At 47.3% G+C, this 22950-nt stretch overlaps 1 protein-coding gene across 2 annotated transcripts in view; it reads left to right on the top strand.

Moving 5' to 3' along the window:
- DNAH1 (dynein axonemal heavy chain 1) overlaps positions 1–22950 on the top strand; it is a 1058897-nt gene that overhangs the window by 48084 nt on the left and 987863 nt on the right. For both annotated transcript variants that reach the window (XM_029599497.1, XM_029599496.1), the window contains exons 5-6: positions 4253–4409; positions 16618–16750. In XM_029599497.1, the coding sequence (XP_029455357.1) occupies positions 4253–4409; positions 16618–16750 (290 nt within the window). The remainder of the gene's footprint in view (positions 1–4252; positions 4410–16617; positions 16751–22950) is intronic.

The raw sequence follows: 22950 nt of genomic DNA on the forward strand, positions 1-22950 counted from the left end.
CTGCTTGTGACTTGCCTCATGCACTTCTACTTCTTGCACTTGTATGCTGGGTGTTGGGGCCGGACTCCGCCATTGCGCATCTCTGCACTGCTTCTGTACCCTGCTTGGCTGATTATGCAGGGACTGGGCAAATCCACGACCCTTGTGGCTTTGGGAACCATGTCTCCCCTGCACAGGCCACTGTCAGATGGACAAGCCCTAAATGTCTTCCTGGGCTGCCAGGAACTGCCTCCCCCCTCTCTTTTGCCGCTTCCTGCCTCGCTTTAGCCTTTTTGTGCTGCTGTATGCAGCATATGGAGGCTGAGGCGTTTGCTTCCCGGGATGCCGGGAGTGACTCCTCCGAGAAGTTTTTTTTTTTTTTTTAATATTCTTTTTCCTCCGTCAGAGGTATTTAAGAAAAGAAAAAGGGGGCTGCTATACTTGCGTTTCAGCCTGACGCTGGCAGGAGCTCCATTGCTGGTGGGGGGGGGGTATTGCTTTTTCCTTGCCCCAATTGAGGCAAGGACCCGCCCACTGCGGGGGCCTGGTTGGTGCTGCGAGGACCTGAGACCGCTGACTGCTGTGGATCCCGATATCGTGGCTAGGGTCAAGGTCCCCACGTGTTCTGGGTTGGTCGTGGCGATTGATCGCGGTGCAGTGCAGGATCAAAGAGGGCGGGGTGGGAGCGGGTCTTCTATTTGTGCGGCAGTGTCATCAGGCAGCAACCCATCATGGCGTCGCAGTCCGCTGACATAACCGCCAGTGCTGAGGGATGCATGTGCTGTGCGAGCCGCCGGCTGCAATCGGTGGCACGGCGTGAGGGTCAGGCCCGCGGGCTTCCAGAGCCTCCAGTTACCAGGCGGACTTTCGTGCATTTGGCCCGAGCCCGGTATTATTTCCTAATCCCCAAGAACTCTTGAGGATTGAGGCCCATTTCTAGATCTGAAGCCCTAGAACAAACGTCTGCTTCGTTAAGAATTCAAAATGCATTCCCTCAGCATACCTTTCCTTTACATCCAAAATTAGGAATAGGAATGTGCGCTCAAGCTGAAGGTTGTAAATGCTCATATACTCATCCATCCTTCACGTTGCCACTACCTTTTCTTTAAGGTGGATTCTTCACACTACCAGTACAGGGTACTCTTGTTTTGCCTTATCAGCAGCTCCAAGAGTCTTTACTTAATGCCTTACATGTCTATGTCTCTGTCCCCAGGGAATTCAAGTTCTTACCTGTACCTGGACAACTAGCTAAACACAATGAACTCTGAAGAATAAGCGTTGATTTTCCCTGTACAAGATGGCCTGTCTTCTATAAAATGTGGACTTTTCTTGTCATTTTCCAAAAGTCAGATCTAGTACCTACATGAATGAAATTCATTAAACCATGGAGAGACTCTCTGCAGAAGAAAGTGTTTCTGACAGTGAATCAGGTGTACATGGTGATGTTGCTCATACACAATATACCGACTTCCCAGTGTGTGACAGCCGCAGTATTTCTTATTACATCAGGACATATAGTGGCGGCCATATAGTCCCACTGATTTGCCTTTATTTCAGTTATCTACACAGAGATCTCTGCTCTCAATGGGATCAGCTGACCCAACCATTATCTACCACAGTCCAGGCTCCAAGGCTAGAGCTTTTTCTAATGGTAAAACCACCTCCCTTGTAATTCAGGGCAGGGTGATGCTCACATTTTTCCTCATCAGTTCTTGCTAGCACAGGATCATTTCAATCCTAGGGCACCTGATTTTGTGAATGGAGCCACTATGGGATCAATCTGCTGAATTAAGGATAAGATATGTTCTTTCAAAGTTCATGGATCTTAATTAAAACAGCCTACCAGGTTGCTACCAGGAAACAGGGAGGCACAGACTTTTGTAGCCTCTCTGCAAGGAAGCATTCAAGATTGAGGAGTGCACAACCTGACATTGGTCTTTCCTATAAACCTCCTATCTTCTGGGAATATCCAACACTGGTGGGTCACCTCAGCAGAGTGGGTCACCTCAGCAGGTGGTCCTTACAACAATCCTCAACCGATGAACTATTCATTTTAGGGGGTCAGCTACCCTTTGACTTGTTTGCATTGATACAGAACAGATAATTAGATTTGTTTGTTCTTATTTATACTTAGTCATCTCAGTCTAGCTTAGGGCATTTTCCTCCTTCATTGAGGGACAAGTGGTTTCTCCACCACAATTGCTAATTGCCAGGTCAGTGCAAATGCTGCTGCATGACCGTGCTTCCTTACTGCTTATAGCTTCAACGTGTCCCGGACAGCCATAGTATATTGCATACAACTTTCCAACTGCTATGTACCTGGGGACACACTCTACATTGTTAAATCAAAAGGAAAGAACACTCTATCATCCAAGTCTTCTGTACCTCAATCTGATGGTTTGGATGTTGAACACTCAGTACTTGCTCATCTTTCCTTGTCTAGAGCAATTGAGGGCATTTTGCTTCCAGCTAGAATGCAATCCACCAGAAATCTGATCTTCTAATGGCACCATCAGAAAACCTTCAACCCATTTTCTTGTCAGACTAAATACTTGCTACTGTACTTGTTCCCCTCTCTGACTCAGACCTACCATACTGCTGGTGAAAGTAAATCTCAATGTCTTAGTGACTTCCATGTTCAAGTACACGCTAAATCCATGTCTGTTCATCCAGTGATATCTAGCATTGCGAAAGGCTTGTGCTGCATTTAGTCCTCAGTACAACTACCTCCCCTTCCATGTGACTAGAATGTTGCCCTTTTTTCAATCCATGGGGCCACCTTTTCAGTTCATTTCAGAAGAATTTTATTTAGTTTTGACATGGGAAGTAGTGTTAGTCACAGCAGTTACCTCAGTTACAAGAGTCTGCAAATTTCACACTAATGTCCGTTATATGCCACACATACAATTTTCATTATCAGGTGGTCCTTCCCACTTAACCAAAATTTTCAACCAAAGGTTGTTTTGACTTTCCATATCTCAGTCCTTCTCATTATCTACTGTTTTTTCTGAGACTGCGTGTCCATGAAGGAGAAAGAATCCTTAATACCTTAGATTAAAGAAGTGTCTTCATCTGGTATAGGAAAAGAACTCATTCGCGTCGCCAGGCTTCTCATTTGTTGGTCACATGCAACATAACTGACTTGACATCAAAGTTGCCTACCGTATGTTGTCTACCAGCTTAGCAGAATGTGTCCAACTCTGCCACATCTTAGCAGGATTGTAGATAACGACTCCGAACTCTGACCTCAAGCTGCAACTTGGTCATCAGTTCACACCGTTATGTCCCATTGCTGTCTGAACAACTTCTCAAGGACTGAAAGTAAATTTGGACAATCTGTTTTGCATGACCTGTTCTCTCAGTAGTCTACTTTCCACAAAGAACTTCAGGTTGCTTATTCAGTAAATGATCTACTGCAATTTTTAAGTTGGGATTCCCCACAAATCATAGCTATTTCAGCCTGCTTATCGACGGAAAAAGCAAGGTTTGCTTATTGTACATTGTGTTTTCCTTAGCACGATGAATTAGCCATGAGATGCCTGCCTGTCTCCCTGGAGAGTTGACTACCTATTTTATATATATTTGTATTAGCTTTGATATAGACTGAAGAAGGTTTCAAGATAACATCTGCATGGGATCTCCTGCACATGCTCAGTAGAGCTCAAAGCTCTACTAGCTTGGAGAGCAAGTCTGTTCGGTGCTGCTGGATAATATCACCCACATATCATTTCTAATTTATCCTGTTATCTACAGAAAGCACCATTTACAGTAAGCAAGCTATAGTTTTCCATTGTCACTGGATTTCTGTCAGACTACCAAACTAGAGGAGAAGGCGGCATTGAACTAATATATATTAAATATGAATATAGTATGAATAACATGAGAATCTGAATTATTTATCTTCTCTAATGCACAGTCTTCACATTTTTGAAGGTAAGGCAAGGTATTTCCAAGTATTTTTCACACTTCTTATGATAGTGTTACAGAGTGAGAAGTGCATCTCATTGTGATTCATTTCCACTCCAAAGATGTTTACTGTCAATGTAAAAATCTATGATTGAGTGACTTTCTTTTGATGACTTGCTGGAACATTAGTCACTCCATTTTAATATGCTTGCTGGTTTTCATAATAAACAATTTTGAACTTGTTAATGGTAAATGCATGACAAGTAACACCTGAGCAGACTTTAAACTAACAGTCTTTGTTGTCTTGTTGTTAAAGCAGATAACCTAAAATCAGGCCAACCTTGTTATTTCCTGAATTCCTTTTTAGGAGAAAAAGACAGTATCTGAAGCTGGATATTAATCAACTTCTGATCGATGAGGGAATAGATTCCGATCAGCTGATGCCCAGACACCCAGACTTGGAGAATGTACCTACCATTGAAAAGAATGCAGAAGCTCCTTTTCCTATCTACCTTCCGCTAGAGGTGTGGTAAAAGAGTAACAGAATTTGCATGGGAGGCAGGGATATTGTGTTTGTCTTTTTTGTTGCTTCATATAATTTGCCTTTGCTTTTTTTTTAAATTGCTTGCATGAGGGACAACCCAGTTTGCTGCTTTACCTACACAACTATAGACTGGGTGCCCTCATGTAGGTGCAGAAGGAGATTTGTTATCTCTGCCCCTCCAATCTCAAAAGCCCTTTGCTTGGAGGCACTGCATCCAGTTTGCTATATAGTATCGCTTACCTTTAATAGACCTCCTATTGTTGAACAGGAGCCTATTCTTGGCTCTGAAGAGAATGTTCCATCTCAGTTATTCGACCAAATTGCAGATATGGTGAAGAATTTCCTTTCCTTTTTAACTCAGAAGATGGAAGGAACTTTCCAGCTTCTTCTCTCCACCTTCGTTACAGCAATTCCTCAGACTGGAGTCCCAGTTTTGCCTATCAGGTGAACGTATCAGCAGAATCCTTGCTACAACGTTCTTCATCATCTCACTCAAATACAGTAGAGTCAAGTTGTTCAGAGATGGCAGTCCAGGACACTTCCCCTCTGAGGCAACAAGGAGAACCCGCTGTGTTACCTTCTCTATCTTTGGAGTCCTGGATTAGTGAACCCTTGCTATTAGGCTCAGAAGAGGGATCTACAGGTATTCTGACCTGCTTTTGGATCCTCCTGATAATACTTTCTCTAAAGAAGATATTACCTATTCAAAATTCATAGAAAAATTGGGAAAAGCACTGTGTCAATGTATACAAGGATTGTTACCTCCCGACAGTGATGTCGGGAGGTAACATACGCGCATAAAAACCGGCGAAGTCCTAGGAAAGATATATGCGAAGTAAGTTTTCTCGAGCAGTTTCTTAAGATTAGGCACCTACTTACATGCAGGAGGTGCTTGAGCTATGGTCCGGTGTTGTGAACACCACCCAAAAGGGTGGCTCCAGGTGGAGAGAGACAGGGATGGCTGGAAGGTCTCTGACGATGGCTGTATATGTGGAGCAGGGTATTGGCTGGGACAAAGTCCAAGTCCAGGCTGGGTCAGGGCAGGCGGCAGGCAAACAGTGTCAAGTCCAGGCTGGGTCAGGGCAGGCAAACAGTGTCAAGTCCAGGCTGGGTCAGGGCAGGCAAACAGTGTCAGGGCCCGGGCAGGGTCAAGGAACCTTATAGCAAGGTAGAAGGCCACGCACACACACACACACAGCAAGGCAAGGCAGAGGGCCCGAAGGCCACACACACACGGCAAGGCAGGGCAGAGGGCCCGAAGGCCACACACACACACGGCAAGGCAGGGCAGAGGGCCCGAAGGCCACACACACACACGGCAAGGCAGGGCAGAGGGCCCGAAGGCCACACACACACACACACACACACACGGCAAGGCAGGGCAGAGGGCCCGAAGGCCACACACACACACACACGGCAAGGCAGGGCAGAGGGCCCGAAGGCCACACACACACACGGTAAGGCAGGGCAGAGGGCCCGAAGGCCACACACACACACGGTAAGGCAGGGCAGAGGGCCCGAAGGCCACACACACACGGCAAGGCAGGGCAGAGGGCCCGAAGGCCACACACACACACACGGTAAGGCAGGGCAGAGGGCCCGAAGGCCACACACACACACACGGTAAGGCAGGGCAGAGGGCCCGAAGGCCACACACACACGGCAAGGCAGGGCAGAGGGCCCGAAGGCCACACACACACACGGCAAGGCAGGGCAGAGGGCCCGAAGGCCACACACACACACGGCAAGGCAGGGCAGAGGGCCCGAAGGCCACACACACACACGGCAAGGCAGGGCAGAGGGCCCGAAGGCCACACACACACACGGCAAGGCAGGGCAGAGGGCCCGAAGGCCACACACACACACGGCAAGGCAGGGCAGAGGGCCCGAAGGCCACACACACACACGGCAAGGCAAGGCAGAGGGCCCGAAGGCCACACACACACACGGCAAGGCAAGGCAGAGGGCCCGAAGGCCACACACACACACGGCAAGGCAAGGCAGATGGCCCGAAGGCCACACACAAGGCAAGACAAGACAGAATGCCCGAAGGCCACACGCACAGCAAGGCGAGGCAGAAAGCCACACACACAGCAAGGCTAGGGCAGGAAGCCCAAGAGAGCTTGATGCCGAAGCACCAAGGGAACTGCCAGGCAGGGTTATAAGGGGAAGTCCAGAACATAGAGAAAACAAGGAAGATGGACTGGGCCAGTCAGGAGAGCCTGCTCTTGAAGGACCCCTGGTGGTGAGGCGGTTGCACAGCAGCCATAGCCGTAACAAAAACATGAGCACGCAACTGCTTGCATGATTTAAAATTGCAGCTTATCTCCACTTGTTTTAAAATTAGCCTGTAAATTAAAATTAGCCTGTAAATCAATAACAAACCAACCATTATACCACTTTTCAATTTTCAAACATATGTCTGTGGTTTTTGCCATGAAGTGTTCTTTTACCTACAAGCACATTCATTCTGCATCTCCATTTGTTCTCTTCCTACACCCTCTTCATGAACACCACTTATTGGCAAGTCACTCTAATCTATGCACTTCTCCATTGCCAACTCCAGGCTCCATGCTTTCCATCTTGCTGTGCCATATACCTGTAACAGACTTCCTGAGCTGGCGTGTCATGCTTCCTCTCTGGACTTATTTAAATCCAGCCTAAAAACTCACCTTTTTGAGGCTGCTTTTATATCTTATCCCCTGGTTCCCCTGATCATATTCTTTTTGGCTTTAACCAATTTTCTTTTTTGAAACTTTATTTTTATTTTTATCCTTAACTTTAACAATCACAGCAAATACAATGCCAGCTGCATAGGAAAATTGCAATCACATATTCAGTGTGTACCTTATACATCACTGTGACTTATATATAATTACAGAAGCATTGTCTCCCTTCTGTTATTAGATGACCTTCCATCCGGAGGTTCAAGAAAGCTAGCACACCCATTAGAGTACACTCAAGGCAACCCCTACAAATATATTACCCTTCCATCAATTCTGAGCAGCTCAATGAGACCAGAAAGGTGCCTACATTTTATCATACAGTGAGGATTGTTTACGAAGCATGTATATACGTTTTTCTGCTAAGGTTATTTCATGCACCTGATGGTACCAGTATACTATAGTAGAAGCAACCTTCCAAAGCATGGCAATTTGTAGCCGTCCTGCATGAATCATATGGCCAGCAAGTTGGCACTTTTCTTTACTTAAATGTGATCAGTCAACCTGCCCAATAAACAAAGAGAGGGTTCTAAGCTGACTTCTCCTCCCAAATAGCCCTCATCTCTTGTCCCACCTGTTTCCAGAAATCTACCACTAAATGGCATGTCCACCATACATGTAAGTATGTACCTATTTGCCTACATCCTCTCCAGCACAAGTTTGATGCCCCCACCGAGAATTTAGAATAATGTACCAGGAGCTTATATACCCTATGGATTAGTTTCTCCAGTAGTTCTACTCTCTTGCCACACATGGAAATCTTATGTGCCTTTTTCATGTCCTAATGTGTCACGTTCAAATCTAGGTGTAGGTCCCTGTCCCACTGTGCTTCTGGACTCCGTGGGGGATTTCTTGCCATGTGACAATCCAACACTGCCCAATAAAACATTGAAATTCCCCACCTTGGCAGGTCCTCACAGACAAACTGCAAGTTCTATAACACAACCAGCTCATTTAACTCTTCGTTGTAAATATTTAAAATGCTATTAACCTTTTCTTTCTCCTTCCTCTCCCAGTTTAAGCATCCCTGTTTTTTGTAACTGCTTTCTTCCGCACTACAGTTCCAGTTTGTTTTTTCTTTCTGTGCACCACTGTTTTAATGTAAACCAGCATGATGTGATTTTATCATGAATGCCGGTATATAAAAACCTTAAATAAAAAATAAATAAACAATTTTTCATAATAAATGAAATTACTCTATTCTCTAATAGGTGGGGGGATCTTGAGTATGGGTTTCAGAGAGAGGGAGCCTATATGAGGGGAGGGGGATGCCGGTGAGAGAATGTGTGTGTTGGGGAGGGTGAGAGACAGCAGGAGGGTGTGAGAGAGAGCATGGAAGGTAAGAGAGGGTGGGTGGGGGGATGCTTGAGTGTGGGTTTCAGAGACAGGGAGTCTATATGAGGGGAGGTGTGTGTGTGAGGGGGGGTGACAGACAGCATGGTTGGTGAGCGGGGGGTGGGGAGGATGTGAGAGAGAGCATGGGGGGGGATGCCGGTGAGAGAGAATGTGTATGTGAGGGGGGGGGGTGTGTGACAGAGAGCTTGACCCCTCGGAGAGGGAGGGGGTTTCCCCTGAGTTTATCTTCCTCAGGCACCAGGCTTTCCTTGCCAGGAAGCAAGAGGTGCTTAAGAAGTCCTGCCTGCTGCTTGTTCTCGCTGAACAATCTGTGAAGACGTCGACCCACGGAACAGCTCTCTAGTGAGATAGATGATGGTTCCCAGAGGCCAACAGGGTCTAGCCCTGGCGTCTGCTTCAGAGTCCCGATCTGGGGGACATCGATCCGGTGGCCACAGATGTGGATGATCTACCGTCCATCGAGGGCGATGATCCCCATGTGGTCCGTCTTAAGCGAGATGAATTACGGCCACTTATTCCCCAGGTATTCGAGTTAATCTGGTTCTCGACGGCATACGCGGGCCAACCACATCTTTCCCACTGCCTAAGAAGGTCCACAAGCTGGTGACCGCGAATGGGATTCTCCGGACTCGGGATTGAAGGTGGGCAGAGCTATGGCAAAGCTGTGCCATTTTTCGGCGGATGTTTTGGAGCTGAAGATTCCAAAAGCGGACACGGCGGTATCGGCAGTGTCTAAGAAGACCACTGTTCCGGCGGCGGGGGCTGCTGCCTTGAAAGACAGGCAGGACCTCAAGCTGGAGATCCAGTTGAAGCGAGTCTTTGAAGTGTCTGCTTTGAGTTTTCGGGTGGCGATTTGCGCTAGCCTTAGACAGTTCAGCTACCGGTGGTACTGCCGTCCTGGAGGGCATGGGCATTGCATATGTGGCAGATGCGCTTTACGACCTGGTGTGAACCTCTGCGCGAAGCATGGTTTCTGTGGTGGCAGCTTGTCGTCTGTTTTGGCTGCGCAATTGGTCAGCAGATTTGTCCTCGGAATCTCAGCTGTGTAACCTCCTGTTCAAGAGTAAACTCCTGTTCAGGGAGGAACATGCTCAGTTGGTGCAACTGCTCGGAGAATCCAAGGGCAATAAGTTGCTGGAAGATAGATCTACCAGGAAGGTTTTTCCTTCTAGGACTCGTTTTCGAGATTCACGCCGTTTTCGATCCGGCAGATATTCCTTGTCGTCCACGCCCAAAAAGGCTCCAGGTCGCCAGCAGTCCTTTCAAGGTGGTCGTCGCCCCGATCAGGACTCCAGTCACCTCGGGACAGGAGGCAGTAAGACCTCCCAATGAAGCCACGAGTCCCCATTCCGTCGTCGAAGCTGTCGGAGGCAGATTATCCAACTTTTACAGGGAGTGGGCAAGGATTACCTCAGACCGCTGGGGTTTGGGAGGTGATCAGAGACGGATACACTCTGGAGTTCTCCCCTCTCGTGCGGGAGGTGTTTGTGGAGTCCCACGTGTTCAGTTCGGAGTTAACAGTCTGCTTGGAATTAGCAATCTGTTGTTATTTAGGAGAGTTGTGGGTGGAACCTTGGACTGATGGCAGATGACCACGCCCCCGGTGGAAGATTCAGAGAGTGATTACCGGTCAGGTTCAGAGTATGGAGACAGATACACACTTGTTCTTTTATTAGACAGTATATTGAACCACCAGAGGTGGCAGTAGTGAGCTGGAATGCCCGGCTGGGCTGCAGTCCCTCAGAAGCTGGAACAGCGATCCCTGGAGGGGATCTAGTGAGTAGGCAGGGTAACCAGAGTACATGTACCAAACCTGATGGTAAAACTCACACAATGTCTCATAGAAGCCCAGGAGCTGGAAAGTATAGGCCCTCGAGGAGCGAGTACCTGGTTCCAGGGAAAGCTCTGAGAGAGCGATGGTAACTCACAGATGTAGTAGGCAGTGCTGACTTCCAGGCAGAAGTGAATTCGAAGAAGTCCGGGAACAAGGGCCCTCGAGGAGCAAGTACCTGTTCCAGACTGCAATCTACAAAGTAAGCGAGAGAGCGAGGCCCCTGAGGAGCGCGTACCCCTGGTTAGTCCGAGGAGGCAGAGTAGTGTAGATAGAAAAAATCCATATCCGTTGTCATTCCTTATCCTTGCTAACTCAATGTGTTAGCAAATTCTAAGACCTTAAGTATCCGTCGCGAGTGACGACATCTTCGGGGGACGCTCCCGAGGTTCGCGCCATCACCGGTACTTCAGTCGGGGCCATGCGCGCGCTCCTAGGCCTCCAGGAAACATGGCAGTTAGCAGTGTGGAGCCGGTCCGGGGACACTGGAGGACCACAGCAGGAAGACGCCTCAGCAGCCAATCTTCCCGTGGACGAAGAGGGTGGCGCCAAATAGGTGAGGAGGGCGGAGAGAGGGCGTCGGGAACCGACGGACACAACACCACGTGGTCTCATGCATCAAGAAGGATGTGGTGTGGAGTCCCTGCGGTGCCTCATTGATCTCCAGGCCATTGTCCCAGTGCTGGAGGCAGAACAGGGCCGGGGACATTACTCGTTTTACTTTGTGGTTCCCAAGAAGGAGGGCACGTTCCGTCCCATCCTCTATTTCCAGAAGGGGATCCGTTGTCTTCAAATACCTCGTTTTCGCATGGAGACACTGCGGACGGTAATGGTGGCTGTATGAACAGGGGAGGTCCTAGCATTTCTGGATCTCACAGAAGCATATCTACATATTCCAATCCGGCTGAGTCACCAGATGTTTCCCCGCTTCAAGGTTTTGGGGCAACACTTCCGGTTTCAAACCCTTCCCTTTGGTCTCGCATCGGCTCCCCAAACATTCACCAAAGTTCTGGTGGTGGTGGTAGCGGCCTTCCTTAGCAAGGAAGGGATTCTCATCCATCCATAACTGGACGACTGGCTGATTCACGCCAAGTCACGGGAGGACTGCGAAATATCAGTTTGCATGGTAATGTTCACCTTACGGTCTCTTGGGTGGGTCATCAAGGTGCAGAAGTGTCACCTGGAACACACACGGTTTGATACCTTACACAGCAGAGTCTTTCTGGCGTCTGTTTGCGTGCCGAATTTGCAAAGCCAGATACAGGCGCTTCTGCTCAGGAAATGTCTCACTGTATGGCATCATCTGCAAATGCTGGGCTCCATGGCTTCCACCTTGGTCTTGGTCCCGTGGGCATTCACTCACTTGCGGACGTTGCAGCGTTCTTTGTTGTCACGATGGAGTCCGGTGTCGGAACAGTTCCACCCCTGTTGGCCCTGCTTCCCGTGTCCAGACTCAGTCTGTCATGGTGGCTTTCGCGCAACAATCTGGAAAGGGGGGTGGACTTGGACCCATCAAATTGGCTGCCTTTCCGCTTGGGGAGCAGTGTTCGCGGCAAATCTGCTCAAGGTCTTTGGTCTCCATCGGAAGGCTCATGGTCCATCAATCGGCTCGATACGGGAGCTGTCCGCCTTGCCCTGCAAACTTTCCTACCCTGGATTCAGGGCAGAATGGTTCGAGTTTTCTCTGACAATGCGACGACGGTGGCTTACATCAACCGTCAGGGCGGGATGAGAAGCCCCGCCGGTAGCTCTCGAAGCGTGTCTCCTGTTCGCCTGGGCAGAGCATCATCTCGGGGGAATTGCCGCGTCTCATGTTACCAGAGTGGAGAACGTGCAGGCAGATTTTCTCAGCAGACGACAACTTATCCGGGAGAGTGGGAACTGTCTCCCGAAGTGTGGAACCTCATTTGCGCCAGGTAGGGCGTCTCACAGTTGGATCTGGTGATAACGTGGGAGAATATGAAGACAGAACGTTTCTTCAGCCGTCGAAGAGAACAAGGCTCCATGGGGTTTGATGCTCTGGTGTGCCCCTGGCCAACGGGGATTCTGTTGTATGCCTTTCCCCCCTGGCCTCTCATCGGCCGGATTCTCCTTCATATAGAACTCCATCCAGGCATGGTGGTTCTAGTGGCTCCAGAGTGGCCGCGTAGCCCATGGTTCACGGATCTGATTCGCTTGACCCTGGAGGGTGCTTTGCAGCTGGCTCATCTCCAACGTTTACTTCGACAAGATCCTATATTTTCGGATCGGGAGAATCGCTTCTTTCTCGCAGCTTGACTTTTGAGAGGCGACGTTTACGCTTGAGCGGTTATTCCGAGCAGGTTATTCCCACTTTCTTGCAGGCGAGACGTCTCACCAATTCTATGGCCAATGTAAGAGTCTGGAAGCTTTTTGAGGTGTGGTGTCACCAGCATCTTTGTGATCCTTTAACGGTCGAGGTCCCTTTGGTTCTTGATTTTCTGCAACAGGGGCTCGTTAAGGGTTTAGCATTCAATTCTCTTTGGGTTTGAGTTGCAGCCCTAGGTACCTTGCGGGGACAGTGTGCTGGCTGCTCGCTTGGAGCACACCCAGACATTGTTCGGTTTCTCAAAGGGGTTAAGCATTTGCGGCCTCTGGTCCGTTCGGTATGTCCGGATTGGAGTTTAAATCTCGTACTACGCATGCTGTGTAGCACTCCCTTCGATCCTCTCAGCAGGGCCTCCCTGAAGGATCTGATGTTGAGGGCAGTGTTTTTAGTGGCCATTTGTTCGGCAAATCGGATATCAGAATGGCAGGCCCTGTCGTGTCGGGACCCTTTTCTTAGGATCCACAACGATAGGGTGACTTTACTCATGGTGCCTTCCTTCGTTCCTAAGGTAGTTTCGGCCTTCCATGTCAATCAGATGGTGGACCTGCCGGGATTCCCTCAGTGGTCTTGGGGGTCACCTCAGGACAAGGATCTTCATCTTTGGGATGTGCGCCGGGTCTTATTGCATTATCTGGAGGTTACCAATGACTTCAGACGTTCCGATCATTTGTTCATTCTTTTCGGGGGTGCAAAGAAAGGGGACAAGGCGTCTAAAGTGACCATTTCTCGATGGATTAAAGAGGCTATTACTTCAGCATACTTGGTCCGCGGCCGCCAAGTGCCTTTGGGTCTCTGAGCTCATTCCACCAGGGCTCAGGCTACTTCCTGGGCAGAGTGTCAGTTGCTATCTCCTCAGGAGATCTGCCGGGCAGCGGTGTGGTCCTCTTTGCACACATTTACTAAGCATTATCGCTTGGACATTAAGGCCTCTGATGAGGCATCCTTTGGTGCAAGTGTTCTACGCGAGGGTCTTTCGGGTTCTCACCCAGTGTAGGGTGGCTTGGGTACATCCCACTTCTCTGGACTGATCCTTGTACGTATAGGGAAAAGAAAATTGGTTCTTACCTGCTAATTTTTGTTCCTATAGTACCAAGGATCAGTCCAGAGGCCCACACCTTACTTCAGTCACCGAAAGACTGTGTTGGCTACAATTTGCCTCGTTTTTCATAGAGCTCCTTTTTTGCAGAATATGATTGTTGGAGCAGTTTTTTTCTAACTGTTTATTTACTCATGTTGTTTCCTTGGGGCGAAGTGGGGGACAGTGGTTTTTGATCACCCCTTTGCCCGTTAGTATTGGTTGTTTGGCTTGGGTACAGGTCAATACTGAGGGACTACAGGTGGCACTCTCATTATGTAGCAGTGCCCAAAGTTCTAATTGTTCTCTGACTCCACCTGCTGGTAGGGATACACAACCCACTTCTCTGGACTGATCCTTGGTACTGTAGGAACGAAAATTAGCAGGTAAGAACCAATTTTCTTTTCTTTCAACATGTATCTGTAGCCATTTCTCAAAATCTGAAATGGGGCATATTACAAAAGCAATCCCACAGGTTCCCTCATAAAATGCCTGACTTAGAAATAATGTTAAAAAAAAAAAATCCCAGGGTGATCATTAAGTTTATACTTAATGGTCACCCAGGTTAGTTATTACACTTCAATAATTTTTCATCCTGATTTTTAAAATACATTTCCAAGAAGCCTGATGTCTGTTTGTAGTCTACCTGCCTCATTACATAATAGATTTAGGGAGAATTTAACCTCTTACATTAAGCATGGCTGTCCTAAACATGTTCAAAGCCATCTTGTAGCTAATAGGGCCAGCTTCCTCTTCCTCAGTACAAGGATTTCCTTCATGTAAATCACAGGTACCACGGGTTTCGAGCTGCAGGTAATGCCCACTTCCCTTCTTAAGATCTATGACTTGGTTGCTTGTTCAATCACCACACTGAGGAATACCTGCTCACCAAATAAAAAAAAAAATACAAGTTAAAAACAAGAATAACAAACATCTCAGGAGATAACTGCCAAAGAGAAAACATTTAGAAGTTCTATAAACTTCCCTCTATTCACCTAATCCCCCAATTACATGAAAGTACTGTGTAGAAAAAGAACAAGAGACTTTGAATTGCTAATCAGGTGGTACTGCTACTGGCATAGGACTAGTATCTTAAATAATATTCTATATTAAATATGCAATATGTAATGTAAAGGAAAGACTATTAAGTCTCAACTTTTAGTAGACAGATGTGGATTTAATAGAAAACATTACACTAGGATATTTCGATTTATAAAATCAAGTTAAATAAGGGAGGCTGTGTAAAGCCCAATAGTACAGGCTCTGACTGACCACTGGAACAAGCATTAAATTCTAGCAAATTACTTTTGGTTTTGAAATTATCTTCTATATAGAAGCCTTGCATCACAAATCAAAACCATATCAACCAACAGGTTCAGCCACTTCTACAGATAAATCGACTCCACTGAGACACGGCAGCTCTTTTTTTTCCCCCACTCTCTTCCCAAACACATCCAGGTTTCTGGCATGGCAATTTTACACTTTTCACATCTAGCTCAGCCTGACAAACTTATTGTAGTCATATTACCTTCCTAAAGCATGGAGTGCTAACCAGACAATCAACCTGACCTGATCTAATGTTAGGGAGGGTAATTTATTTTATAACAGCCCGAGCACTGGTAAAGTCTGTGTAAATTGGACACATTATGGTGTGAGTTATCCAGCTAAATACTGACATTTGATTATTTTGGTACTTATCTGACTAAATTATAAATGGGAAAATTCATTATTTGACTACAGTTTATCTGGATAACATATAAGCATTCTGGAGCAGAGTAAAGTTAGTTGGATAATTTAACTAGCTAATTCTGGTCATGTCACAGAGTAGTCCTAAAGTTAGCTGACTAAAGTTATCCAGCTATTTTTAAGGTAATCGGGTATATTCAGTGGTACAATTGTGTTACTGAATATCCAGCCAGGGTAAATCAAATATGTTTATTTGGCTAACTTTGGAAGCTGGCCAGTGGCTGAATATTACCCCTACAGATTTGAGTATTTTCAAAGCGGAATTACACATATAAGCTTGGTCTGAAAATACTTGGGTAACTGCCAGCGCACATATTGCATTGCATAAAGTTACACCTACTCTTCGGAAGGTGTAACTTATGCAATGTAATTTACATGAATGCTTTCTAAAATTGGAAAGTATGCACATAGATCCTCAACTCTGCCCAATTCAACTCCACAGAACGCTTCTTTGCAGTTTGGGGAAAAGAACACGCTTAGTTGGATTATGCGAACTGAATCAAGGGCTATTTTAGTACAACTATTTATGCGTATAAAACTGGAAATAGCTTTGAAAATTCAGCCCTAAGCACATAAATGCCATACTTAGTCACATTAATGATCCATCAAGTTCAGCATCCTGTCACCAACAGTGGCTACTTGAAAGAAGTATTCAACAGATCCTAATGGGGAGATCCATTCTCTGTTTCATGAATTGGCAATCAATGATAGTTGGATATTTGCTCTTCTATTTTTGTATTGATATCAAAATATTGTAATGTGAAATGATTAGACAATCAACTAATATTTCATTATATATAGGCATTTCAGGTTTCTCTTGTATAATATGGGGCCCGGTCATAATATAAATGTTAATTATCCTTATAATTCATATGCTTGCCTGGTAAAATAAAGGTAACATTTATTGATTCTAGAGCATTAATTATACTTATTACCTGCATTTTAATTCTGTGAATTGCCTGAGGCTGCTTCAGCCATAGGAAAGAATGATGTTTTGGATTCTGAGGAGCAGTTGGCAAATGAAGCACATTGATTTAAAGTAACCTGTTATAAGTTTTAGCAGCAGTGGTCTGATATCTTCTTTTTCCTACTAAATTCTCACCTTTTCAGGTGTTTGATGACGAAGAATTTGACTGCCGTACTCCAGAGGAGTGGATCGCATTAGGGTATGAATTGGTGTCTTATGACAGGAAACCGATTCCAGCCAAAGCATTGCTTCCTAATGATGATGTCTTGGGACATGGTGAGTGAGCAGTATATACAGAGTAACAAAAATAATATGACTCATGGTTCTAGGACTTCAGCAACAGTATTAGCAGAAGCACAAGTTGGCAAGATAGCAAGAAACAGGCCCAAACAGTAAAAGGAGGACTTGTCTCTTTTTTATACATAGGCTCTGAGAATAGAAGGACTTGTCTATTAATCAATAGATTCTGAGTACAAATCTACTGCATAGCTAAAACTAGGAAGCTATACATAAATTAACTTTGACAGGAACTAGAAATATAGAGGTCAAAATAGGGATTGTTCCATAAATCTGGGAAATATAGGAACCTTTAGCCACCCTGATAGAATTGTAAAGCTGAATTAGTTGGATGGATGGGCAGACCAGATAAGCCATATGGTGTTTTTCTACCATCACATTTCTATGAATGTGAACTGGAATATGTGTAGTGAATCATTCTAATATTATGAATCCTGAACATATAAATGAAAAGAAACTAGTAATCTTTTATAGAATATGCTCTGATTTTTATCTCATATAGTATTATTTAGTTTCAGATTTAACTTCCTTGTGTTTTATGGTTGTTGATTGTAGGCCACCTATTGGCCTGCTGATATAATTAGAACCTTCTTTGAATGTAGATGATCTGTTTTCAAAAGAGGTTTTGGTTTGGTGATGTTGGTCAGCGCTCTTATCAGAAGTCCATAGTCGTCAACTACAAACTTAAAATAGAGAAAAAACCCCCAAAACTCTAATGCAAAGCTCTTATCAGGCCATACTTCCTACCTATATTGAAAATAAAAAAGGGTAGTGTAAATGATTTATACAGGCATACGAGTATTGTGTTAGAAGGGTGAAGGATGACACAAGTTGGATTGGATGAGCATGATGGATGTAGGGATAGGAAGAGATGGAAAATAATTGGTTGGGGGAGGGTAATGTCTCAAGGAATTACTAGGGAAAGCAAAGGGATTCTGGTGGTCTGCAAGTGGGTACAAGTTATAGTGACATAGGACAGGAAATAAATATTTCCTCTTCATCCAATCAGACAAATGGATCATTTCCACCAACCAGCAGATGGAAACAGATTAACAGGATCACTTACGTCACCCCTTATAGGCATTCATGCTGACCTCAGCCTTCCAGTATTCTCTGTCTCCAGCAGATGGTAGGTGAGTATTTCATGCTGTGGGCTAAGGCCTGGTTAGGTTGGATAAGATGAATGGGTTTGAGGGCAACTCCTGACCCTCAGTTGAGCATAGCCCTTGAATAGAATTTTTCCCTAATTCAAAGGCAGCTTCTGAGGTGAAAAACTAGTTTTCCGAGGACAAGCAGGATGGTAGTGCTCACACATGGGTGACATCATCAGATGGACCCCGATGTGGAAAACTTATGTTTCTAAAAACTTTGACTAGGCACTCCTGAGCATGCCCAACATGCCCTATACCATGTGTCTATGCGGAATCCCTCTTCAATCTCTTTTTTTTTTTTTTTTCTGCGGAGCTGTTAGCAGTGTGGTTGGATTGAGCTGTAAAACTTTAGCTTTTTTCCTCATGGAAAGCTGCTTTTTTGCGGTTTTTTGTTATCTTTCTTCAAAGGTCCATCACTGGGTCCCTCTCAGTACCTTCCCGTAGTGTCTCCAGTCAGGGTTTTGGCGTCTGGGTAAGTTTTCTTTCGTGGTTGTTTCCCCCCGAGGTGGCGGTGCCTTGATGCCCATTCTCCATTGCTGCCCACTGCTATTGTATTTTACACATTTGTTTCACCTTGTCATGGTCAAGTCTGGTTTCTGCTGATGCATCCAGTGCCCAAGGACCATTTCAATCACTGATCCTCATGAGGATTGTATCCTCTGCCTGGGTGCATCGCATGACGCTCGGGGTTGCCGCTTGTGCGCCCAGATGACCCCGAAGGGACGTCGATTTTGACTCGAAGAATTCCGAGCCGTCGGCATTGGAGGACATTGGAGCCAAACCGATGGACATAATGCCATCGACATCTGTGGGACCGTCAGATTTGTTGAGGTTGCTGGTGGATAGGGGCACTGGAGACCCACTGTTGTTTAACTTCTCCAGGCCGAGGACATTGGGTTCATCATCCTCAACCTTGGCACTGGGGAACAACTGGGCCGAGCATCTTGGGAAACTAAGAAGCATCAGCACCAGTGTTCGCTGCACAGTGCTGGGCATGGGGACGCACTGGCTTTGGCCGCAATGCTCCAGAAGCGGTCCCATGGCGAGAAGTGTCAAACTTCCATCAATGCCTGGGGTCCGCAATGGTCTCCAGCAATCCTAGTGCCAGTCACCGATCAACCTCGTGGCTCTGAGGAAGATCTGGCCATCCCTCCTTCCTCCCAGTCGGTTTGAGGAGGAGCAGGATCGTCAAGTCCAGCTAGCAGTGGAGGGCATCACTGCAGGGCTTCAGTCTGGTGGCACAGACAGCAATGGAGCCGATGCCGCCCATGCTTGTACTACTTCTGGAGAAGCTCAGTGTGCTCATTGGTGCCTTACCAACCCAGCTGGTGTTGGTTCCTGGGATGTCACCGGTACCCGGTGGGGCACCGAGGCCTCCCCCTACCAATACGGTGGAGTTCGCCAGTTCCGAGGAGGAGGAAGCCCCACTGAGGCTGGCAGAGACACCGAGGCCGGTAGTCCCCCATCCAGTTCCCCTGTCCAGTTCCATCAGTGCCTGCATCTCTCTGCACGTTGGCCGAGCACCTAGGGCCCCATCCCCTGTAGTATACAGTGAGGATGAGGGTCTCTACGACTCCTGGGGAGATGATCAGACGGAATCCTTCTCTGAGGATTCGGATGGTCTCCCGTCAGACCCTTCTCCTACAGAGGAGCGAAGGAAGTCCCTGCCTCAGGACTTGACCTTTGCAGAGTTCGTCAGGGTGATGGCAGAGGCCATCCTGTTCCAGCTTTTAACTGAAGAAGATGTGAGGCAAAAATTCTTGAGGTTCTTCAGTTCATGGAGCCTCCTGAGGAGATCATGGCAGTCCTGGTACATGAGATCGTTACGGAGTTGCTGCTGATTATGTGGGAACACCACCTCATGGTGCCTCCCAATAATTTGAAGGCAGATAGGGTCTACCTCATCTAAAAGGCTGCCAGATTTGATGTGTCAGCTGCTCCACCAATTGGTGTTGGTCAAATCTGCCCTCAAGAGGGCCAAGTGCTCTCGGATCCACTCCCCAGCACCCCCAGGGAAGGACCTCAGAGCGTTGGATGCTCTTGGGAAGAAGGTGTTCCAAAGCACCATGCTTATTGCCTACATCACTGCTTACCAGCTCAACATGGGGGCAATACTCACAGAACATCTGGAAGCAGGTACAAGAGGTGGCTGAGCAGCAAAACACCCTCAAGTCACTGGTGCACAAGGGTTTGGAGTGTGGAAAACATGAAGTCCATGCGACCTATGATTTTTTGAAATGGCATCGAGGGCTCTGTAGCGGGAATTGGCGCCCGCAGAATAGCATGGCTGCAGGCCTTGGATCTCAGTCCAGATGTGCAGGAATGACTAACTGAAGTGCCATGCACTGGAGAGAATCTCTTCAGATATAGAGTGAAGGATGCTGTGACCCAGCTCCAGGACCACCATGAAACCCTCCACCAGCACTCGGATCCGTCGTCCTCATCTAGGAGGCCGTCTAGGCAGGGGCCCAGGAAGTCTTCTTTCAGAAGAGAAAATACTATCCTCCGCTTCCTCGATCCCATACATGCCATCAGAGCTCCTGTGGCCGTTCCAGGCAGCAGGCAGCTCCCAACCCCCAGCCAGCTCCTCAGTCAACTCTGGGGATGGGGTTTTGACTGGGTCCTAGCGAGCATAAGCCAATTGCCCGTACCTGGGATGATGGACCCTCTGGTTGAGGGCAGGTTACGGTTCTTTGCGAATCAGTGGCCCAGTGTAACCTCTGACCAGTGGGTTTTAACCATCGCCCATCAGGGGTACCAATAAACTTAATGGGTGTCCTGCCAAATTGCCCTCTGTGCCCATCTTGGAGGCCGGTAGTGCATCATGAGGTGCTACAAATGGAGCTCTCCTCCCTCTTAATGACCAAGGTGGTCATGCCCGTACCACCAGGGCAAAGAGGGCGGGTATTCTATTCTAGGTAGAGAACTGGAGGACTCCTTCCCATTCTAGACTTGAGGGACTTGAACAAGTTTCTAAGAAAAGAAAAGTTCAAGATGGTTTCTCTGGGCACCTTGATCCCCCTCTTGCAAAAATGGGGAGTGGCTATACTCCCTTGACCTGAAGGATGCATACACCCATATTGAGAACTTCCCTGGTCAAAGGGAAGTATCTCTGATTTTGTGGTAGGAAAGCAGCACTTCCAATATTGGGTGTTTCCGTTTGGGTTCGTGTCCACCCCACGAGTCTTCACAAAATGCTTGGCAATGGTGGCGGCGCACCTCCACAGACTGGGAGTGCATGTTTTCCCATATCTGGATGATTGGTTGGTCAAGAGCATGTCTCAGGCAGGGGCCATCTGATCCATGCGCTTGACCATCCAGGTGTTGGAGTCACTAAGGTTCTTTCTCAACTACCCAAAGTCCTATCTTAGTCTGTCACCTCAATTGGACTTCATTGGAACCCTGCTAGACATGGCTCAAGCCAAGGCATTTCTGCTGTGCAAGAGTGCCGTTGCTCTGGCGACCAATGTGCCACAAGTGCAACAGCGCCAACAGGTGATAGCCCAGCACATGTTGAGGATGTTGGGTCACATGGCTGCGACAGTCCATGTCACCCTATTGGCACGATCACACACGCACAGAGCCCAATGGACCCTGAGGTCACAGTGGTGCCAGGCCACTCAGAACTTCCAGGATTGCATTCATGTCACCCCATCTCTCCAGAACACTTTGTGCTGGTGGTGGGTACTCTCCAATCTGGAACAGGGGTTTTCCTTTTGGAGTCTTTCTACTCAAATTGTGCTAACCATGGAAGCATCTACCCTGGGGTGGAGAGCTCATGTAGATGGGCTCGGCACCCAGGGGCTGTGGTCTGCTCAGGAACGTTCTTGTCAAATCAACTTCTTGGAGCTTCGGGCAATCAGGTACGCGCTATGGGCTTTCAGAGATTGGCTGTCCAACAAAATTGTCCTGATCCAGACTGACAACCAAGTTGCCATGTGATATGTCAATAAGCAGGGAGGCACGCATTGTACTTCCTGTGTCAGGAAGTGGTCCAGATCTGGTCCTGGGCCCTGACCCACTAGATGGTGTTCAGGGCCATGTACCTGGTTGGAATGGAAAACGTGATGGCGGATAGGCTGAGCCGAGCCTTCAGACCCCACGAGTGGTCCCCTGGACCCAGGGGGTAGTGGATCGGATTTTCCCCTCTGGGGGAACCCACACATAGGTCTGTTCACATCCCCCTACAACTGGAAAGTGCCACAGTTCTGCTCCCTGTCCAGGTCAGATGGCAAACCAGTCTGACGCCCTTGTCCATCATTGAGGCAGGGGTCTTCTGTATGCATATCCTCTGATTCCCTTAGTGGCAAAGATTTTCTTGAAGCTTCGCAAGGACAGAGGGACTATGATCCTCTTAGTCTCTCATTGGCCGAGACAGGCCTGGTTTCTACTCCAGTCTGGAAACCGATCAGTCTGGGGACTTCCACTGATCTTGTCACGCCTGGATGTTGAGAGGTTAATCCTAAAGCCGTCTGAGCTTTCTGAGGATGTGAATCGAGTTCTTGTGGCTTCCATAAAGCCTTCCACTAGAAAATCCTATGGACTGAAATGTAGGAGGTTTCCATGTGGTGTGAGCAGAAGGCCCTAGTTACATTCTGCTTCCCCACATAAAAACTTCCTTGACTACCTTCTACACCTTTCAGAAGCTGGCTTAAAAACTAACTCCGTCAGGGTTCATCTTAATGCAAGTGGCACATACCACCATGGGGTAAATGGTTTTCTCAACTCTGTACAGCCTATAGTTGTACGCTTCATGTGGGGCCTGCTTCAGTTGAAGCCTCCCCTAAGGCCTCCTGATGTGTCTTGGGATCTCAACATTGTACTAGCTCAGCTGATGAAAGCTCCTTTTGAGCCGCTGTGCACATGTGACCTGAAGTATCTGACCTGGAAGGTCATATTTTTGGTTGCGGTCACTTCAGTGCATAAGGTCAGCGAGCTCCAGGCTTTAGTACCTTATCCACCTTATACTAAGTTCTTTCATGACAGGGTGGTCTTGCGTGTGCACCCTAAGTCAATTATCTTGCCAAT

This window comes from Rhinatrema bivittatum, chromosome 4 (genome assembly GCF_901001135.1).
Source record: "Rhinatrema bivittatum chromosome 4, aRhiBiv1.1, whole genome shotgun sequence".
Taxonomy (NCBI): domain Eukaryota; kingdom Metazoa; phylum Chordata; class Amphibia; order Gymnophiona; family Rhinatrematidae; genus Rhinatrema; species Rhinatrema bivittatum.